Source organism: Vidua macroura, chromosome Z (assembly GCF_024509145.1).
Source record: "Vidua macroura isolate BioBank_ID:100142 chromosome Z, ASM2450914v1, whole genome shotgun sequence".
Lineage (NCBI taxonomy): Eukaryota > Metazoa > Chordata > Aves > Passeriformes > Viduidae > Vidua > Vidua macroura.
Window position 1 is genome coordinate 29,581,460 of NC_071611.1, and position 22,821 is coordinate 29,604,280.

Genomic DNA, 22,821 nt, shown 5'->3' on the forward strand with positions numbered 1-22,821 from the left:
AGCCCCCAGGGTTCCGCGAGTGGCCCCGGGTGCGGCACCACCGCCTCCTTCGCCGCCAGTGCTCCTGTGGGGCACGCTGGGAGTCGTAGTTTTGCATTTCTGTAGTTTTGCAGTTCTGCAGGGCGGCGCCTGCACCCGCCGGGGTGGTGCCTAAGGCGGCAGCAGCTCTCTGCTCCTTCCTGCGAGGCCGCTCCGCCCTCCCCGAGATGGCGGCCCTGGTTGTAAACAAGGCCGGGCTGGAGAGTGGCCGCGGGCCTGGTGGTGGCGGTGGCGGTCGCGGCCCGGCGGGCGCTGCGGTGAAGGTGAGGCGGCAGCTCGGCCCAGCTCCTGTGGCAGGGCGGGCTGTGCCCGCCCAGGACGCGGCGCGGGAGGCCTGTGGTACACGATGTGCCCCCTGGCGTGCCGGGCTTATGAATTGGTTTTGGTTTTTTTTTTTCTTTCTGTATGACCATCAGTTTTGCTTTTCGTTTATAGCTTGAGATGTTCCGGTTCGCAACTGTTTGCTCGCACTAGCTCGGTGCTGCGTTTGTAGCTTGTTAAGTGGCTCACTTGATATGACTGACCTCTTTACGAGCATCAGCTGCGAGGGAAAACTCTACTGGCCAACACTCTGCTCTGGCAGGGTCTTGCTGGCCGCTGCCTTTTCCTGCGAGGATATTTCATCCGGTTGTACCTCTTGACCAGTAGACTTGTCTTGTGGCACTGTATTAAATGAAGTGGGTAGGAACTAGTGGTGGTCAGGCAGGATGCTGAGGAGTTAAAATGTTCTGTTTGTGTCCAATTATTTATTTACTTTTTAAAAATCTATAGTATGATCGTTATATGTATGCATATAAAGCAAAATTACTGACTTAGCTTATGTACTGTAATTGCATGAACGTCTGTAAAAATAAATTGCCATATAGCTTCTTGTGTGAAGTTATGCTTTTTAATTAGCTAAAAACCAAATATGGTCTTTTTTAACTTACAGGTTCTTGAGTGTGGGGTCTGTGAAGATGTATTTTCTCTGCAAGGGGACAAAGTTCCCCGGCTGCTTTTGTGTGGCCATACTGTCTGCCATGACTGTCTTACCCGTCTTCCCCTTCATGGCAGAGCAGTTCGTTGTCCTTTTGATCGACAAGTTACTGAACTAGGTAAGAAAATAGAAGTTTGACATTTTTGAAATCTTACAGTCAAGGATATCTAGAAGATAATGCTTGACGTAGATTCTTAGTGCTCCACTTAGTGACAGTACTTCCAAGTAACGAATGTGCAGTAAAGAAAAGAAAGAACATATTTTGCCTTTTTGTTCTTGAACCTAGGCTTGCATTAGGCTGTATATATATAGCCTAATATATATATATAACCTAGGCTTATACCTGGACATCTTCTTGTACACCTGTATTTACAAAGGGACTACACTGTTTAATGTTTCTGTGTAAGGGTTCCTGAAGTATAAGTATTAGTTTCCTATTGTCCTAAACACTAAACCCATGTAATTGAATAGGTAAATTTTTGACAGACATTTGCCTGCATTCATGGTGAAGTGATATAGAGGGAAGGATTAGTGATAACAAATCTGGTTTTTACAATGTTAGTGACTTCTATACATGCATTATTGGTAGTGGCAGGCTATTAACAGGGATTCCCCTACTCTAAGAATGTCTGCATATGCTATTTGAAAGGATAAAGATTTTTTTCTTACAGTGAAAGTTTATTTTAGGCAAAAGATGACGCATGCATATAATTTCTTCAGAATAAGAATTGCCTAGTCCACATGAGGTTATAGAGAAGACAAGTTATCAGAGGAAGCTGTAACAAAAAGAACTTGTTAACAGAACTGGCTCCAGCAGTTTTGAATAGCACTGGAGGAAAAAGGAGCCTGTTGAAAGGAGAATCTTTAGAAAAGGACATCTCTAATCTCGTAAACCATGAGAGAAATGTTGAAGTGTCAAATTCACTTGACTTTGAAGTAAAAGAATCTGCTAGGTGTATTAAGGCACTCTGCAGGATGTTTTTGTGAAGATAGAAATCAGGAAAAGAAATACCAGTCTTGTATGAAAGAGGGGTTTGTTTTTTGGATGAGGGACATGGTAAAGTATGAGAATCATGAATGATTGCCAGTCTAGTAGAGTGGTTAAGAGTAATGGTTTGGCTTCTTATCTATGACTGTACAGCTGCACAAGTTTTCTTTTAGAGGTAGACTCTTAGAGCACAACATTTAGTCCTGTTATGAAACATTTTTGTCCAAGACCACTGCTTTTTTTCTTGTGATGGGGAACTTGTTACTTTTTAGTTTTTATTATGCAATTTTTCCCAGGCATCTGAAAGGATCCTCTCCTATTTTTTCAGTGCGTTTCATGTTTGATGAAAATGAAACTTTACAAAAGCATTTACAGATTTTTTCTTTTTCATCTTTCTGATGAGTTTTTGGTGAAATGTTATTAAACCTCCAAGTGCCCTACAGTTAGAAAGAAGGATGGAAAGCTTCAGCATCCTTATATATTGAGGAGCTGATAAATAGAGTTGCATCCTGCTGTCTAACACTAGAAAGAAGAAGGATGCACTGTGATCAACAGCTGCTCACAAAAGTAATTGGTACAAAATCTTAGACAAACAGCTTGAAAATAAAAACACTTCAGTGAATAACAGTTCTACCTGGTGAGCTGAGGGATCACTTTCAGTCTTTCCATGTCCAAGACCCTTGAGACATATTACTGGTTGCAGGATATAAAACTAAGTTTTGTGGAGTACAGCTCACCATGGCCCCTCTTTGAGATATCTATACATTCACTACCTTACTTTAATCACCTAGTAATTGCTGGTATTGGTTAAATTTGCTGCACTTGTAGTTCTGTTTTGTTCTAGAGCTTAGGAACAGGGAGAGACAACTCAGGGCCCAGGGGAGCTTTTCATATGTCCCTCCCCTCTGTTTGAGGATATGAGAAAACGAGCTCCGTGTTCACCCTATAGCAATTCTACAGTTTAATGTATTTAATGAAATGATGTTCCCTAGTCTCAGAGAGCTGTTTAGTATCTAAATCTTGATTATAGGACCACTGCCAAGAGAAAATTATATTGAAAGAAAAGCTGTAAAATTAGGACATAAAGCTACCTGTACTGAACACAGTTTCTTAATGAGTAACTATGGATTTTATGGGGGCTTTTAGTTGGTCTAAAGTGATCTATAGTTACTTTTTTACTGTTGCTCTTATTATTAAAGCACTTAATACTATATTCATCCAAGTTTTCCTAAGTAATCTTGGTAGCTTTTTGAAATAAATACTGGGGAATCTGTATATGGGTAGATGTAGCTATGTTTTTTTGGAACTGGAGTTGGTTTAAATATACAGGCCGGTCTCTTCTTTCTGTATATAACTGTATGTGAAGGCAGGGTTAGAAGTACTTTGTGAATCAGGATTTTTGGAAATATGTGTTCTGCCACTGAAAATTGAAACGTTGTTTACATGCTTAGCAAAATTTTCTAACAGTTCACCTAGAATAGAATAGAATCCTGTTACAAGAGAAAATATTTTGTAATGAACAAATAGGACTATAGCTTGCCCAAACCATTCTGCATTGCAGAATAGACAAAACATTGATTTTTGTTGGGTTTTTAAAGAATTCTTTAATGAAGTTGGCTGTGATTAATCTTCTAATGGAAAATATTAAATGAGTATGTACATGCTGAAGGTGTATGAGCTGTTGTCTTCAATTGGATTAACATTTTTTTTAACCAAAAAGGTGCAATATAAAAGTTTGTTTCATTTTAAAACTTTTAAAATCATATATTCTGGAGAGTGTTGATTCAGACAGTTTATATGGGGGAAAACCCAATAAATGATGTCCGTAGAAAAAGAGGCTCTGCTCAAAGATTTTCCTTAAAGTAAGTTGATTTGGGAGAAAAGGCAAATAATTTCTTGCAAATTGTTTTCTCTCTTCCTGTCTCTCACTGGTTATTTTTGGCTGGTGGGTTGTTTGTTTGCTTCTGTTGGGTTCTGGGGGTTTTTTTAATTAATATGCGGACCATGGTATTTTTAATTAATATGCGGACCATGATATTTTTAGGAAAAATGCTCTGGTGTTACAGCTTTGGAGTTTCTCTCTATCTACCATTACTGCAGAGCTGAAATTATTTTCTATCATTAAAACTTGTTCACAAGATATGCAGGTGATGGCATCCTTCATGGAATCCATCTGATTAGTGTTGCTTACATTTACACATGCCTTTGCTAGTGTTTGAGTGCCAAGCTGAAGCTTAAAAATGCAAGAAAAGGCAGTTAAACTTTTAGACAAAAATTGTTCCTTTATCCCTTTCATTATTTATAACAGTTTTGCAGTCAAGCTTCATGCTTCTGAAATTGACATTTGTATTGTTAGCTGGAGTCAGTCTTAATATCTTTGGTCTGTCACTATCTCATTCCTGGCTGGCACATTTCCTGCTATTCATGTCTTATTCTTCTTTTGAGACGACAGTCAGAATGTGTAATGATTTTTCTAATGGGCCCAAACATTCTTTGTAGGCACAAGGATGAGATCACTGGACTCTCTTACATTTGTGATCATACCAGAATTTGAGGTGAAGTCCAAGAGAGTAAATGGATGTATTTACAGAACTCATCATATAATGATTTTAAATATAAGATAAACACTTGGTCAGTTGTGTTGAAAATGTGTATGTCAGGTACCTAAAAATTTTATGGGTAGATTTAAAATAAAAAGGCACAAAGTCCCATTTGTGCAAATATGTAAACTTTTTGATAGATACCAGTGAAATGAGACATGACTTTTTTTATAAGAATGCATGCTTATGACCAGGTAATCCACCTAGCTGATTGGGGAGCCAGCTGATGTTGTCTTACTGTATTTCAGTAAAGCTTTCAGTACTGTCTCTCACACAGCTGGATAAACAGATCACATGATGGGAGAGCAGCTGGTTCAGGGGTCAGGCACAAGGGGTTGCAGTGAATGGGGTGACATCAGAGTAGTGACCTGTCACTAGGGGGGTTCCATGGGGCTCTACCTTAGGCTCTGTGCTCTTTGATATCTTCATAAGTTATTTTTCGTTCAGGACTGGGAGGGATACAATGTTCACAGGTGATACAAAACTGGAGGAGCTGTTGACTCTGGCCTGGAAGCCCTGCAGAGAGGGCTGGGCAATCACCAACCATATGAAGTTCAAGAGTAAGGGAAGGTGCTGGGTTCTGCACTGGGGCTGGGGAAACCCTGGATGTACAGACAGACTGGGGAATGAGAGGCTGGACAGCAGTGACATGGAAAGGGCCCTGGGGTTCTGGTCCATGGCAAGTTGAACATGAGCCATGAGCCAGCAGTGCCCTGGCAGCCAGGAGGGCCACCCGTGTCCTGGGGGCATCAGGGACAGCATCACAGCCAGGCAAAGAAGGGGATTGTCCTGCTCTGCTCTGCTCTGGGGCAGCCTCACCTCGAGTGCTGGGGGCAGCTCTGGGTGCTACAGCATAAGAAGGACGGTACTGGAGAGTGTCCAGCAAGGACATGGAGGCGGTGAAGGGCCTTGAGGGGAAGCCGTATGAGGAGAGGCTGAGGTCACCTGGTCTGTTCAGCCTGGAGGAGACTGAGGGGAGATCTCACTGCTGTCTGCAACTTCCTCATGAGGGAAAGAGGAGGGGCAGACATCGATCTCTTCTCTTTGGTGAACAGTAACAGGACCCGAAGGAATCACCTGAAGTTGTGCCAGGGAGGGTTTAGACTGGCTATTAGGAAAAGGTTCTTCACCCAGAGAGTGGCTGGGCACTGGAACAGGCTTCCCAGGGAAGTGGTCACAGCACCAAGTCTGCCAGGGTTCAGGAAGTTCTGAGGGTGGAGGATGAAGTTTGGAAGATGCTCTTGGGCAAACAGTGTGGTCATTGGGAATGGCCTGTGCAGGGCCAGGAGTTGGACTCAGTGATCCTTATGGGTCTCTTCCAACTCAAGATTATTCTGTGATTGTATGTTTTATAGGGTGCTTGCTTATTATAAATCCTGTTTCAGTAAATTAAAAGTTTATATGTAAGCTCTGCTTGTTTTTTAGCTGTGACCAAGATGGCCATGTTATACAATTGCTTGTACTTGTATTACCAAGTCTCATGATACACAATAGAAAGAATGTAAGAGCCATGTATCTTTGTTTTTCATGACATCTTAGAGTTATGAACAAAACAATAAGTACATAATAGCTACTGACTTACCTTTTCTGATCTTCTTGGTTACAATTCAGTAAATTAGTTTTGTTTTGACTTTCTCTTCACTGCTAGACATGGAACAGAATGAACATGATTAAAATCACATACAGTGTTGTAAACTGAGAAGAGTACTTCTCGGTGTCTAGGGTTTTTGTAAAAAACACTAAAACCTGTGAAAGAAAAGACTTTTGTAAGAACTCTGTAATGATTGAATAGCTTGTTCCTCTTGTAGCCTTACCCAGTGTTTGCCTAAAGGCTAAGACAATGTTTATAAGACTAGGAACTATAATCTCTTACTTAAGTAGGTTTATCCTTTTGGTATATGTACATCCATTTATACTGGGCTATTAATGGCTATCTGGATTAATGGCTAATCTGAAAATAGAAGGTGCATGTTACTATCAGCAGTCATTATATTGTTGTGTTGTTAATGTGACTATTTTGTATGCTGTAGAAGCTGAAGGTTGTGCACAGTTAGTTTGCTGTGGGAAGGTGCTAAACACCCTAGAAAGGAACCACATAGCCACTTTCCAGTACTTTGTTTTCTACGAGTTAGTCTGTCTAGATACATACTTAGCAAATCCAGACCATTTAGAAACTGCTTTGATGTAAATTAAATTCTAAAAGTGTATATAGTGTTCTGTATTCCTTCAGAGGTGACTCTTCCTTGTTCTGTGTTATGGAAAAAACAGTGATCTTGCTAGGAGTACTCAACCTAAAAAATTACTAAGCTGTGAGGTCAGAATATGTCAAAGCAGATGACTTTGCTGGTACTTAGTGTAATTTTGGAGGGACAGAACACCCCTTCTGTAAACTCCTTCAAGATCTGTGATAAATAAAAGTCAAAATATTTTGTTTGTTTGTTTGCAGCTTCTTTTGTGGAGTGCACTGATCTTAGATTGGGTGTTGGCAATGTAGTGCCTTTCTGTAGCAGAGAATGCTTCCACCATGGAACTGATAACTGCAGAGGTCACTGACTTTTTAAAGCACCCTGCTTTATATCTAACTTCAGTTAGATAGCATTAGTTAGCACTAATTACTGACTAGTGCTTCCATACGCCCATTTCTGCAAGCAACAAATGCATGGTCTTTACTGGTAAACATATTTTTTTTAAGCAGGTTATCAGTGTTGTTTTATACTCATTGAGAGTGTTGGAGCATAAAATAGTTTAAAATGCTCCCATTTATAGCTATAGGAAAACAGTATCATCCTTTTATTGCCTTTAATCTGTGAGGCACATAAATTCTCAATGACCAAATTTGAAATAGAGTATTACAGTCCATAATCTAAACTGTGAGGAAGATGGACTAGGGAAAAGAAGTTTCATGAAATTAAAGTGGAAGCTACATAAAGCAATGTGGTTGCCAACTGGATATTTCTCATAACTGTGTAGTTGTTGTCTGTCTAGTAATTTAGAACTGCACTTTCATTCCAGTGATAAATCACAGTCCATGGAGAGTTTGATAAATGTCCATATTGAAGAAGTAAAACTTCACGTCTGTAAAAGATCAGTGTGGTAACACTGAATTCCAGAAGGATGAAGGGCACATACTCCTGCAAGACTGCCATAGGGCAGCATACTTCAGGAGTTTGGAAACAACATGGGACAACTGGACAGTTCAAGAAGTCTGGGCTGTCTGGGAAAACACATGGGAATACTGTTTCCTTGAGTTCATGTAGATAGCTGATGTGTCATGTGCACAAACTGAAATGCAGAAGTTTTGTCTGCATATAAGGGAACTATTTTGACTGTAAGAGTAACTAGGCCCTGCTACACGTTGCCCAAAGAAGTGATAGCATCTCCCTCCTTGGAGATCTTCAGAATATGCCTGGTTGTGGTCCTGGGCAACCAGCTCTAGGTGACCTTGGCAAAGTGATGAGGAGGACCCTCCCAACATCAACAATTTTGTGATTTTGTTATGGTTAAAAAATAATGATTCAATGCTCAAAGATGATGCTTGATCTCATGAGCCATCTTTTCCTTGCAACAGAGAAAATGTCATTAAATTTATGACAGTTACAGTGGAAAAAAAGTCAAGGGATGACAATTCATTGAACAAACAACTGCTAAGATTCTCATATGCTATGTGGCCTATACAGTTACCATTTAGCAGCAGTTATTGGGATGCAGTTCTGATTTTGCTTCTCGTCTCATTGCTTCATGTTAACTTCTACAAAATAAGGATCATGCAGGAGCAGACATGGATTTCTGCTCTAGGCAATATGAGTGATCTTCCATTTTATTGAATAGTGTAGTACCTTGGGTTTTGTTTTTGAATATTGTTTTAACTCTTACTTAGATTTTGCTGGCATGAGATCTGCAATTGGTGTTGCATCTTGTGATACAGGGAATAAGGTTTCTCAGTACGGAATTCTTTATGACTTCCATTAGTAGGAATTATACCATTATACCTCTGAAAACAATAATTTTTATGATATGCAGTGTTTGTGTGTTCCTTGTATTCTTTAGTTGTTAGCTATTGCAGATTATTTTACAAGTATTTTTACTAAGTTTCTCTAAATTTTTAATAATCTTGGCATCTTTTAATAGGGAAGATCTGCATAAAAATAATTCAATGATCAAAGGAAAGAAGAAGATGGAGTGAGCTTGTAGAAAAAATGCTAGTTGTATCTCACTTTGTTAATATTAATGTAGTTGATGTGCTCTTAATATTTGTCCAAATCTCAACTGTGGTTTGTGGAATTTCTCAAAATTATATGTGCTTGAGATTTTTCTTCCTATCTTCTCCTTTGTTTAACTATTCATCAAAAATAGGAGATTCTGGTGTCTGGGGCTTGAAAAAGAACTTTGCTTTGTTGGAACTCCTGGAACGGTTGCAGAATGGACCTGCTGGGCAGTATGGGACAGCTGAAGAAGGCATTGGTCTGTCTGGAGAGGTACAGAGTTTTAAACAAACAAACAAACAAAAGTTACATTTGCTAGAAGTTATCTCTAAATAGAAAAAAGATTGAAAATTAGTTCTTTGCCAAATGTAATTTCACCAATAATGCTATTCTTTTCTTCCAGTATCTAGTATTAAGGCTTCAATTAATTGTTCATAATTAAATGCTAATTTGTACTTGACTAAAGCAGAAAATAAACTGGTATTAATAAACATGCATACTATTTCACCCCCTTTTTATGCCTTTAGGATTTTTAGAAAAGGTTACTCATTTTGATATTTTAGTTTTAGTCATATAAGTACAGTTTTCTGAAACTCCTTAGGAATTCTTCCTAAAGACTTCAGCTATTCTTGTCAATAGTTGCCTTTTATAGTCATTTTATTATATCATATAGTACTCCATTACCAAAAGTAGCTACTTTTATCATTTCAGTATTAACAGCTGGTGTGCAACATATCTTGCAATACCATTCTAGATGTAGATAACTTTTCTAAGTGCTTATTTTACTGTTGGTGTTTTGTTTTTCTGTAACTAATTCTTTGTTCTGTAATAACTGCTTTGGAGGAAGTTTCCAGACCCAGATTTATTTTCTCCTCCAAACCTTTACAACTGGCACTGAAGCTTGGATTTGTAAAATCACTGAACACTTTAAATTTGTGTTTTCAAAAAGTTTATTGAAAACTTATAATCAAGTTTCAAAGTAGTCCAAATATTTATTAGTGTATAACTTTTAAAGAAAGCCTGTATTGTTGACAGGTCTTCTGATTTTTCCTCCACTATTGGGGTTAAATCTTAACTACTTTAGTTTTGCCTGGTTTTCATTGTTAGAGTATCATTCGTTGTGATGAAGATGAAGCCCACGTTGCATCCGTGTATTGCACTGTTTGTGCCACTCACCTGTGTGCAGACTGTTCCCAGCTTACTCATTCTACTAAGACTCTGGCGAAGCACAGGCGTGTACCTCTTGCTGATAAGCCTCATGAGAAGACGATGTGCTCCCAACACCAAGTGCATGCCATTGAGTTTGTTTGCTTAGAAGAGGGCTGTCAGGCGAGTCCTCTCATGTGTTGTGTCTGCAAAGAATATGGGAAGCATCAAGGTCATAAGGTACTGCTGGTAATTAATTTCTAGTCATGCCATGGGGTGGCTTGCATAATTATTTATCCAAATAAAGTATAAAAGGTTGTCAAGAAAGGAGGATAGATTCTTGATGTGTTCATCCCATTCTTTAATATTCCCTTTGTGTCAGACAGTTGCCATGATAAAATAAAGAAAAAAAAATCTAAGAACTCAATGAGTTACTAATGTGTATATTATATGAAGAAGGACAGTCCCTTTATCTGCTGCTTTTCTGAACTTTTCATGTCATTGGGCCACCATTTTAAAAGCTGTTTTCATAATGCAGACACTACATACACATCACATCACTGGTGCAATCTAACTATCCTTCTTTTTTTATAATAAATTATGATAAACAGCCAAATTTTTGTTTACTTGTGTAATTGCTAGATGTCTGAGCTAGTTTCAGCATAATCTGTAAGTCCTGACTGTATTTTTAAATTGCAAGATGGTTTTAAGTTCTTATTTGGCTTTACTATATGTATATATGCCCGTATACTTGCACATGTATATTAAATATGTAGTAAAATATAAAAGATTATTAAGGAAGATCATTATGATTGATGTTTAATATGTTGCTTTTAATTAATAGCATTCTGTCTTGGAACCAGAAGCGAACCAGATCCGTGCATCCATTTTAGACATGGCTCACTGTATAAGAACTTTCACAGAAGAAATCTCAGATTATTCCAGAAAATTAGTTGGAATTGTTCAGCATATAGAAGGAGGAGAACAGATAGTTGAAGATGGAGTTGGAATGGCCCATACTGAACATGTATGCTTTTAAAAAATTTTTATTTCCCCCACATGCACAGATTATTGGCTTTTCTGTAATAACTGGGATAAGGACTTCCTTTGAAAATTATGCATAGGTTTTATAGGGCAAGACTTTACGGTCTTCTGTCTAGCAAGTCAGTATTGAGATCAGTACTTAGATCAGCAGATAGATGGGAACTTGTGTGTTACGATGTTTTTAGGCTATCTGAAAATATGGAGGCAGTGGGAAAAGTTGTATGACTCCTAGTGTACAGACTGTGTATGTTCTCAGGTGGTATAATACTATTGAGGCTTTTTTCCCTGGTCATTTTTAGTGAGGTGTCTATACATGCAAATGAGCTACATGATTATAGGAATAACTTCTAGAAGTGTTTTGGTATTATTCAGGAGTTCTTATGAGCCCTAACTGGGACTTGAACTGTGATGTAGCCAAGCATATGTGAAAATAAATTAGAATCTGGAATAAAATTTAAAATTTGCTCCTGGAATCAACTGGTGTCCTTAATCTCTTGGATCTCCTTGCTGCAACACTCTAGGTACCAGGAACTGCAGAGAATGCTCGCTCATGTGTCAGAGCGTATTTTTCTGATCTTCATGAAACCCTTTGTCGTCAGGAGGAAATGGCTCTTAGTGTTGTTGATGCTCATGTGAGAGAGAAGTTGATTTGGCTTAGGCAACAGCAAGAAGATATGACCATTCTCCTGTCACAGGTTTCAACAGCTTGCCTTCACTGTGAAAAGACTTTGCAACAGGTAGGTTGGCAAGTGAGCTGTAGCATATGGCAAAATACATGGAAGTACAGATTAATTTTAGACTACAAAAAAAGAGATTAGATGGTATTCTGCATTATTTTCTTACAAGATTAAATCAGTCGTGGTCTAACATGAGATTTAAGTATTCATTACAAGGGAGTGTTAGCCAAAGATAATCAGTACAAAAGTGTAGAGTCCTCCAGTTACTGGAAACCCTGTGGCATGAATTTTCTGGAGTACTTTCTGATATTTGCGAAGTTAGTGGGAAGGCAAGACAAGACTGAAGCAATAAAAAAAACCAAAAACGTACAGTATGTATTGGGAAGATTTTACAATAGCAATTACAAGTATAGATGTTTGAAGCTAGTTGTCATAGATGGCTGGTAGGAAAATATGTTTTAGGATTAAACTGATCTCAGTAGCACTTGTAACATGGGTAATTCAACATCTTAAATGTATGAAGAAAGTGGCTGTGTGTGAGTTTCTGGTTGGTCTCTTATTCATTCAGTTTAATGACAGGAAAAAGTAAATAGTATATGTAGCAAATAGTAAACTGAGTGTGATAAGCTACTTCGTGAATGTGTTATTTGTAGTTCTTTTTTCCAGATTTGTTTAGAGCTTTTGTTTGGTTGCATAGTTAGGTTTAACTGTACAAATGTTCTGATCATGAATGGGTGGATACTAATATTTTCCTACTAAGTGTGTTGCTATATGCTGCAAAATAGCTGCTCTGTTCCATCTGTTTAAATGATACATGAAAAATATAAATGTTCTTTATATGTTACATTGTTATTATTGTTTCTTATAATTTATATTACTCCTAGGTGGCTCATAAAGAAAGTTTGTTGGTTTTTTATAAACCTGCAGAACTATTTAGTATCTATTAGTGTTAAGGAAAACTGGTAAGATACTCATATTTGTATTTCAATTTTAAAATAAATCTATTTTGTAAATGTCAATTTCTTAAAGTAGAGTATTTCTATTTAAAATGCCTTCTTTCTAGCAATCATTTTTATATTGTATTTGGGGTATTTTTAAATAACTTACTAAAGGAAAGGCCTGCTTTTGTTTTCTTTGTCTGTTTAGGATGACTGCAGAGTAGTGTTGGCCAAACAGGAAATTACAAGATTACTAGAGACATTACAGAAACAGCAGCAGCAGTTTACAGAGCTTGCAGATCATGTCCAGCTGGATGCTAGCATACCTGTTACTTTTACAAAGGTATTCTTAATCTCATGGAAGTACAGTTATTCACTTTATGAAGTCCCAAATCTAATGCAAAATAAAGCAGGAATAATAGATGTACATAATTGTGCTGTATTTGTTGCAACAAGTTGAGGCAATTCAGTATGAGAGCTACATTGTCTTATCACATGATGAGTGCAATCTAGTATTTGAGCAACAAACCAGCATACTGCTGTAATAAGGGTGGGAAATATTCTTTGGACACTGACCATATCAGTAACTTTGTTTGAACGTGAGCTGTTTTCTTTTAAATAAGTTGGATAGCATTTTTGAGTTCTAGAAACACCTTTCTTTGGAAACATATCTGATTGTTTCCTGGAGATTGCTCACCTATTCTAAATGGAATACTACTATTATAACTTCCAGTTTATAATCTTTAAAAAATTATTTCTTTCAGTTCATTAAACAGTAATTTCTTTTACAGTTGCTTGGTTTTCAATCATAGCTTAGCTTAGACATGATTAATCTTCTAAGTAGGTTTGGGTTTTATTGCTTCAATATAATTTCAGTACCACTTTCATTGAAAGGGGCAAAATTGTTCAAAGTTTAAAAATGGTACTTCTATTTGGTGTATTTACATGTTACTTATTATTTATGATGCTTTCCTCATAGGAAAGTAAATAAGTTTGAGACTCAAGGAACAAGAAGTACTTTGATATATGGGGTTTTTTTGGTTCTGAATGGATGAAAGAGGATCTGTTGTGGCTGAGACAAAAAAGAGAATTTAACTGTAGCTGTTGAAGCATTTACTGTAAGAAAATTAATGCTTCTATAGAGATTCTATGTCAGTTCTTGCTGACTTGAAAAATTAAATTTCTTCAAAATAATTGATTTTGTACCCTCAGAATATTTGAATTTCCATGTTAATGCAGCATTTACACTTCTGCCTGTCTCTTTCCTATTCAACAGAGACCAGAGCTGGTAGGGCCAAGGAAACCTCTTCTGCAAACCCTTATTATTCCATGAATGAAGCAGCAATCACATTTCACAGATGAAGAACTGCGAGTCAGAGGGGCATTTTGAATATCTGACTATGGCTTTCAGAGCTATTTGTCAGACTTGGAAAATTTTGGTTGTGAATTTCGGAGCCTTTGGAAAGAGAATGATAGGAGCTAGCTGAGGTGTTACAGGAGGCCTAAAATAGGCTTGGGGGACCCAGAAGACTTGGTTTTGTCTTGTAACAATTTGTATTTTTATGAAGTCTTCTGAAGGTTAATTTCTGAAATTCAAAGGTGCTAATGCAAGTATAATTTTTCACAAAAACAGCAGCAGCCATGAAAAAATAAGGTGAAAGTAATTTCTTCAGCCTCTTACTTTTTGTTTACTCAAATCTGATAAAGCTTAATGTTCTCTTTCTTGACAATGTGTTTTTAGATTACTGTTATGCTGATGGCCACTACTGTGACTTGCAGTGAGGCTTGTTGTACATAAAAGATCTGGACCTGGCAACAGATATCAGGCAGAAATAAAATATTCAGATAAAAAACTGTAAACTGCTATTATATTACTGGAAAGGTGTCTCTCACGAGCTGGCATACACTGAAGACTGCATCCATTATAAAATGTAAAAATCCATTTCAGACAGTACCAGATCAGAGAAACTTTTAATATCAAATGAAAGTTGTGGGGGTTTAAGGAGGGGAGAGAGAAGTCCTTTTCATTCTTGAAAGTGAGTAAATTTTGCCTGTATTTTTTCGTTTCACTGGTTACACAAGAAAACAGGCATAGTGCTATTTCTCTTTCTAAACTAGCTAGGGAAATGCCACATACAAAGCTCTGAAGGGAGGGTTTGGAGAATTCTCCTTACCCAGGAGCATGATCCTTATTTAAAGATAGTCTTCTGTCAAATGAGTGCTGTGGCTGTAGAGCATTATATGCAAGAAATGCATTTGGTCATCATGAATACGTGTATGTAAATGCTGCAGAGAGAGAAAATTATTAAGGAAGCAGTGCCTGACACTGACAGATAAATTCTCATTATGATGTTAAACTAACTGTGAGCAACTAACCCTTACTTAAATCAAGACTATTCAAGAAGACAGTATTCTCTCAGAGGGAAAGCACTTTAAGATACCATTAAGTAAACCTGTACAGAGACCTTTTGTCTCATCAAATTTCTTGAAAGAGGTCAAGAATAAAAAAGTGAAGAGATCATAATTGTGAATTTTTCTTCTGCACTTTCTGCACTGAGATTTAAGAAAACAAGTTTTACTTAAATAGAAGTCTAAGGTTACCTGTTTTTAAGTATGCCATCAAGTTATGCACCTGCCAGAAACACAAAGGGGTTTTATTCGTCATTTTTTAAACAACATTTTAGTTAAAGGTGCTGATACAATTGACAAGGAGAGACTTCTTACATGTCAATTTCTAGCTGTGATCAGGAATAGTCCATTATTACTGACTTATATTGCAGATACTACGCACAATTTTCTAAACAGCAACTTTGTTTGCAATGGTTTTTTTTGAAGTGACACAACTACTTGTGCAAAAACTGGAAATTTGGTATCTGTCGTGTTTTAATTCCTTCTGAGAGAATACAAACATGCTGAGAACAGCCTGTTTTCATTCTAAACCTTAGAAAAGGAAACTGCAACAGGATGGCTAAATTTGACAGCATCACTCATCTCCTTGGTTTCCCTGATGATTTAAGTTGTACTGCCTCTGCCCTCCAGCCATAGGAGCTGTTGAGGTGACAAGTACTTCTGGTGGAGCTGTTGAGAGGATTATCAGACTGGCTCACTGTCAGCAAGCCAGCTCACTGCCAGCCCATAGCCAGGGTACTGCCTCCTGCAAGAAACCTGTGAACTGAGCAGCTCTATTCAGAGCTGCTGCTTTTCCTTCTTCCTTTCAGGCACAGAGAAGAATTGGGGAGATTCACTGACAGAAATTTTGGATAAAATCAGAACTGAAGTTTGAGTGTGTAAAGAGTGCTGGAGACATGGCATTTTTTAGACTCTTCAGAGCCTTCTGCATACTTCTTTGTGTTTTTTTCTTTCTCTGTACCTTTGCTGTTGATGTGCTTCTCAAAAATCTGCCCACAAGTTCTTCTTTTCCAGCTTGAGATAACCCATTCTGATAATCTTGTTGTGTTGCAGTGTTGTCACTGAATTTCAGCTCTGACTCCAAATATCTAGAACTTAGACAAAATTTATTAAAAAGCAGTTAAGTCTCAATGTTTTATTTTCCAAATCTCAAATAGTCTTTTGGTTGTGGAGCATCTTCCTTATGTAATAGTAATACTGAACCTGCTGAGCTTATACAAGTTCATTTCACAGATTCAAATAAAGTAATTTATTTCATACTGAATAGGCAGTGTGTGGAGTTCTATAATAAGGACCATTTAGGTTTCAAGGAGCAAGTAGACTATGTCACAGGTGAATAATGCATCAAGATCTGCTGGTTGAAGAAACTTCACAGTTGGCTTAGGAAATCCATGAGCTCCAAGCTGTTATGCACAGGGAAGTTATTTAGGGCAGTTATCATCACTATGTACTTTCCTTATTTCTTACTTTCATGTCCGTCTTTGCCTAGTTTCAGACAGCATATTTGATGAGATAAACCTTTGATCTGACTTTTACACTTACAGTCATTATGTTGCTGACTTTTGCATTGTGGTAGTTACATAATTATATTTTAAAAATTTTTTTAGGAAGCAGTTTCTCAAGGTATTTTTATTCTCTTCCAGGATAGTGATAGCATAAGGTCATTGAATTGTATTGATTATTCTGAAAGTATGCTACTTTTTTGATGACAGAAGGGAGAATCCAATTGCTTGTTATGATGACAATATATCCAGATGCATAATGGATCCTGTGTGTGTATCTGTGTGTATATGGAAAGATAAATAGTTAGATATGTCACATCATGTGATATAGATGTTTATATGTCATGTAACACTGGCAATATGTTGGTCTTTTACCAAGAGATGTTGTAGCATTTTTGCACTTATTTCTTCTGTAAGACTTCTGTAAGAAGAAATAAGAGGCTGTGTGGAGTAGGCACAGTGCTGTCTGGATTTTGAAAGAAAACAAATATACTGCCACATAGTTCTGGTGATTGAAACCCTGATGTTTCATCAAGATAGCAATTGTAAGTACTTCAAAATGTGTTTCAGGAATATATACTAATCTCAGTCTATGTGTTTATTTTAGAATTTATGCTTTGCCATTTGAGCACATTGTCAGTATCATCTCCTTCAATACTCAACATTAGCTTGGTGTAAACTACAAATAGGGAAGTTGATTCTCATTTCTTGTCTCCAGACTTGGGGGATTTTGTTTGCTTTTGTCTACTATTTAGATTACTGCTTAGTGCTAGTAATGTTGCTATTGCAAAGCATTGGAAGAGGTTTAGGGTAGAGGTAAGAGGTAAAGCTATGGAACATCCAGCAGGGAAGTAGTACTCTAGGTGGAGATATTAATAAAGTGGGGGGAAAAAAAGAGTTTTCTGGTCAGAGAACTCTTAATTAATTGGCATAAACAATTACTCACATAGTCTCAGCCAAGAATGATGAAAGAATTTTAAATTTTATAAAATACAGACATACTGTCATGAAACTGGCTGACTTTCTAAAAGACATGTAGTAACTCAGGTCAGGTAGAAGTTACAGGTTCAGGATATTATTGGATATTTTTGTTTCTATTATTGCTGGAAGTGATTGATGATTGTGCTTTGTACTTTTGGAGACTATCCATTTAATCATTTTGAAATGGTGACAAAATACATGTTTTAAACATAAGGGTTTTCAAGATTGAATTTCCGAAATTTGCTGTTGTTATTAATACATAATATTCTGTTTCTTCCAGGACAACAGGGTACATATTGGACCAAAAATGGAAATTCGGGTTGTTACTTTAGGATTAGATGGAGCTGGCAAAACAACTATTTTGTTTAAGTTAAAGCAAGATGAATTCATGCAGCCAATTCCAACAATAGGTTAGTAGCTACAATTTAAATATTATGACTTTTCCAAATGTTTGATTTATCCACTGATTCTGGTTATTTTATGTTCATACAGAACAGGACTGTAAAACTTAAATATTTTTGTTCCAGGTTTTAACGTTGAAACAGTAGAATACAAGAATTTAAAGTTTACTATTTGGGATGTAGGAGGAAAGCACAAATTGAGGCCTTTGTGGAAACATTATTATCTCAATACGCAAGGTAATACTGATACAGCTCTTAAAATGCATTTTGTCTTCTAACTTGTGTTTCAAAGCCAGACAGATTATTAATAGAAATAATTTATGTTCATCTAATGCAAAGTACAGCTGTTAGGTTTATGAGCTAATAAAATTTAATCCAGTTGGTCAAAATGTCTACTGCATGATAAAGGTGCATTCTCCATAAATCCATCAGACAGTTCATGGAGCCAAATAAAATTAGAACCTCTGTTAAACTGGTTCTAGCTGACAACAGACAATGTACAGTGTCCCAAAGTCTGCATAGTGAGAAGCAGTACTTGCCAGGTATGAAATATAAATAGCGCTTAAAAATACTCAGCTTTTAGGAGCCTTTAGATAGCAACTTAAAAAATTCTACCAAGTTCTGTAACTTCCGACTTACTATTGCAGTGTAGTATCTGATTATAGACTAGATTATTGAGTCTGAAAACATTGATGAACTTAAAAATTTGTGTTGTCATTTTTTAAATCCTCCATAGGTTTTTCCCAGTTCAGAAAGAAGTTCCCCTTGATTGATTCATTCACAATTATCTAAAAATACTTAGGAATTACAAATGCCAGCTCATGTGCTCCACTTTGTGCCTTATTTCAGCCTTAAATACAAATGTTAGCATTTTAAATTACTCACATTTTCTAACTTTTAAAAATTGTATTTTGGGATTTCTGTTATCCTGTTTTAAACATACTGTGTGAAGTAGCATAGAATCATGCCTGCCTTGGAACTGCATGTTGGAGAGAAAGCTAAGCAGTTACCCTGGTACATAACTGCAGTAGGTTATTTTTATTTTTGGTGTTGGGGTTTTTTTCATCGCAAACCCCTTGATTTTACATTCTGTCCTCTAGCTCTGCCCCCTTAACTCTCCAGTCTTTCTGGCATCTTAGTTACTTTCTAGTGGATAGTAAAATCTAATGTTGCTATGTCGGGCCCTTGGCCATCTTCTTTGGATTGTGTAGTCTGTAGTTGAAGCAAGCTGTGCTGATTTGGCTGAACCTGTGAATATTACAGCCCATTAACGGAAACTGAGACAGCCATATGGGAGTTAATGGAGTATAAATGGATCAAGACATGGTTTAAACTGAGATACTTAATCCACACATAGTAAATATGGTTTTAGATGTAAGTAGTTAAAATACCATGGCCTTTATATTAGACTAGGAAAAAAAATTAGAGATTTTTTCCCTGTTTTAGGGTGAATTCTAGACTTCTGTTTAAAATACAGAAATATTTAAGGAATTTCTCAGTCGTCCTGGATTTAAAACTGAAGTTGTGTCCTGCTGAGAAACTTCACATAGAAAGCTTCTAGAAAAAAAGAATAGTGTAAGTTGAAAGCTAACTTTGCAATTTATATGTGAATGTGTGTAAAACATTTCTCTTCTTCTTTCATAGCTGTGGTGTTTGTTGTTGATAGCAGTCACAGAGACAGGGTCAGTGAAGCATACAGTGAACTTGCAAAATTATTAACAGAGAAGGAATTGCGGGATGCCTTGCTCTTGATCTTTGCTAATAAACAGGTACTTGTGATTTGGTTTTACTCTCTTTTCCTCAGCTTGTCTATCCAATTCCAACCTTCTGAACCCTCTGCTGTGGTTAGGGAGTGCTAATGTGGAAAGCATAAAATGTAGATATTTTCCTTATGTGTAATGCCAGTCAAGTAAGTGTTGGTGCTAAGCGTGCTTAGTAGATTGATCAACCAGGGTTTTTTTTATGGTAGTGAGTAGTTAATGCTTAACTGTTTGATTTGTCTTTTGTGTTTGAAGAGCTGTTATGTGATCTTTAGGTTCAGTCTAAGCCAATAAAATGTCTTCAAATATAATACAGAAGAATAATTCAGTCTTTGTATCTGATTCTCTTTCAGGATGTAGCAGGTGCTCTTCCAGTGGAAGAAATCACAGAACTGTTGAGTCTCCACAAACTCTGCTGTGGCCGTAGCTGGTATATTCAGGGTTGTGATGCCAGAAGTGGTACAGGACTTTATGAAGGATTGGACTGGCTTTCAAGGCAGCTAGTGGCTGCTGGTGTCCTGGATGTGGCTTAACTTTACATCAGCTGCAATTTAATGTTGTACTTTATGGTTTTGTTTCGTTTGCACGATATGGGGTGTTGTCATCAGGTCTGTTCCCTGAAGAGGGGACTTTATTTAAGTGATGGTTACAAAAAAATATAAACCTTCATCCTAGATTGGTTAATTGGTTCAGTAAACTTGTATCATTATAGTGATTTTGAAAGTTGATACATCTACATTTAGTGGGAATGGAAGAGTGTTTCAAGGATGCCTTGAAATTCCTTTCTGAGATACTGTTAAAATTTAAATTTTTTTCCCTGATAAAATATGCATTAGATTTAATGTAATAGTTATAATGTGGTTATAGTAGTTAATTGGTATTATAAAAATTCTGAGTAGTTTAGAAATACATTCCCATGAAGCTATTCCAACATCCATCTCAAGTTAATTAGAATACCCACCTCTATTAGTTAGAGATAAATGGTGCTACTCATCAGTATCAAAAGAATCCATAAATATAAAGGTGGCATTTAAACTTACATGCAGCTACACCATGTAAAGAAAATGCTTCCCTTATTATTTATTAACCTCCTTGTTTGTTACAGGAAGGCAGCATAACTGCACAAAGAAAAGTCAGAATGGAGAAAAGTGTTGCAGAGCAAAGGGGCTGTGGCATTATTTAGCAACTTGTTTTATATCTTGGGGGCAGGGGTTAGTTGAGTTTTTCACACTGAATTATTTATGGACATATGGTGATACCGAGGTGAAAGTATTTTGTGCATACTCGGGGATATAATCTGCTTTTAGAGATTAAGTTTATTCCTGAAGAAGTCAAATTAAATTTAAAAAAAACAACTTCTTAAAGAAGTAGTGTGATGTTACGTCAGTCTAGTTATGTTCTTTTAAGTAGCCAGATTAAGGTAGTGGCCTTAAAATATTCAATAACACAATGTAAAACCAATGAACACTTATTATAAGTCTTTAGAACAGTAATTGGTAAAATGTGATATAAACTCTCCATAATTACATTTTCAGTTTTTACTGTGTATTCTACATGGAATTGTCACCAGTGCCTCTATTTTTGAAGATTACTCATTCACAAACCCATGAAATATGGATGTAGTGCTGTTTAAATTTAGAGAAGGTTGCAGTGACCTAGTGATATCTCCTTTTCTGCTGGACATGCAATTTTGCGGACAATTTTATCTGTCTGGTATGCACACCAGAATCTTCTTCCCTTTTCTCTAAGTCCATGGCCATTGCCAACTGAAGAAGCTATACCGTGGGCCCTCTTCATATTGGTAGGGGAGCTACGACTCTGAGCAGTAGATCAATACTCTGTATCATAACTTTTCTTACTGGAGTAGAGGCAAATCAGAACTAGACAGTGCAAGTGAACAGTGTTGTTTCACAGACGTGGAGATATTTTTTGCCATGCTGAAAAGTGTTTACCTGTGAGAGCTCTGAACCTCACCTAGCAAAGAAAGTGTATCCCATTATCTGTGGCTTTCCTTTCATTCTATTATTAGGAATTTTATGTTGTTTTCCTACTACATACCTTAGGTAAAGCCAAGAATGTATAAACAAATAATTTGCACTTTTTTTCTAGAGGAAGCAGTTCATGTAACTACTTCCTTATTATGACACTTGTAGTATTCTTCTTACTTAAGTTTCAGGTAAATTCTGTTAAATGCAGCTTCAGATTCAGCAAGTCTAACGACGTGAGTAATACCTGAAGGAACACTAAGCTTTAAAGTAGTTTAATGTTTGTGAAGTGGTCTTCAATGCCTACACATGTACAGGTAGGCAAAGTATTTACTCTTTCTTTAGACAACCTGATAAATTTGGAAATTGTTTATAATGGAGTGAAAGGTGGGGGTTTTGCATATACCAAACTTAAAATTGTTCATCCTTCCCAGCCTGTAACTTCTTGCACAGTACACAGTTGGTGGCTGTGATTTGAGCATCTGCTTAGCCTGTGCTGCAGAGCAGCCCCTGACCTGGTTAGGGCTGACTGTACCTTCACAGCTCTTTTTGAAATACGAACAAATTCTGCTAAGTATGGTAGATATCTTTTCCTGTAATATTTTTAAAAGAAGATATTCTTTATTCTTTCTTTATTCTTTAGAAGAATCCTGATTTAGTTTCATTTTAGCTGGCTTAGGCTTCAGTTACACATGCTGCTCAGTATAGTTCTAATTCAAAATGTTCAAAGTGACTAGTTGCTATTTTATGTAACATTAAATTTGAGGCGAGAGGAAAAATTCTCACTCATGCATATTTTCAAGTACAAGTGATTGCTTGTGACACATGGAATGCTACCATGAAAGTGTTTTAAGTTGAATTTATTTAAGATGACTTGAAGTAAATGTGAAAGTGTTGCATTTGTCTGTGAACTCTGCAGTGTAGAGTACATGAAGAGGTTTATTTGTATTATACATTAATACAACATATAAATGGCTTCAGTTATAAATTTAAGCTTATTTCATCAGTTTTACTGAACTTTAGTTTTTAGTGTACTGACTTATGGAATATGTAATTGGATTATTTCTTGAACTAGAACTCATTAAAGCATTGCTAACTGTTTAGAAAGACTGAATTAACTTTTCAAAGGATCTTGATGTAATTTTGAAATTTAGTAAATGCAACATCCAGTGA

The 22,821-nt window shown here is 36.9% G+C and overlaps 1 protein-coding gene across 3 annotated transcripts; it reads left to right on the plus strand.

Moving 5' to 3' along the window:
* The first annotated feature begins 47 nt into the window (after window positions 1–47).
* Window positions 48–22,821, plus strand: TRIM23 (tripartite motif containing 23). Of its 3 annotated transcripts, XM_054003704.1 has the most exons (11): window positions 48–302; window positions 971–1,133; window positions 8,957–9,078; window positions 9,913–10,191; window positions 10,796–10,978; window positions 11,517–11,732; window positions 12,819–12,953; window positions 17,783–17,912; window positions 18,030–18,140; window positions 19,548–19,672; window positions 20,017–22,821. In XM_054003704.1, exons 1-11 carry the CDS (start codon window positions 207–209, stop codon window positions 20,194–20,196), a joined length of 1,740 nt encoding a protein of 579 aa, XP_053859679.1. In that variant the 5' UTR covers window positions 48–206; the 3' UTR covers window positions 20,197–22,821. The 3 variants fall into 3 exon arrangements, with proteins under 3 accessions (XP_053859679.1, XP_053859681.1, XP_053859680.1); XM_054003706.1 differs by lacking the exons at window positions 48–302; window positions 971–1,133; window positions 8,957–9,078 and having other exon boundaries at window positions 9,929–10,039; window positions 10,108–10,191; XM_054003705.1 differs by lacking the exons at window positions 48–302; window positions 971–1,133; window positions 8,957–9,078; ... (2 more) ...; window positions 11,517–11,732; window positions 12,819–12,953 and adding an exon at window positions 16,976–17,066.

Bases quoted from the DNA above. Each gene is read 5' to 3' on its own strand.
- TRIM23 (XM_054003704.1), top strand. From the start codon at position 207: ATGGCGGCCCTGGTTGTAAACAAGGCCGGGCTGGAGAGTGGCCGCGGG. The intron at 1,134-8,956 runs GTAAGAAAATAG...CATCAAAAATAG, and splicing joins TCGACAAGTTACTGAACTAG to GAGATTCTGGTGTCTGGGGC. The intron at 10,192-10,795 runs GTACTGCTGGTA...TTTAATTAATAG, and splicing joins GGAAGCATCAAGGTCATAAG to CATTCTGTCTTGGAACCAGA.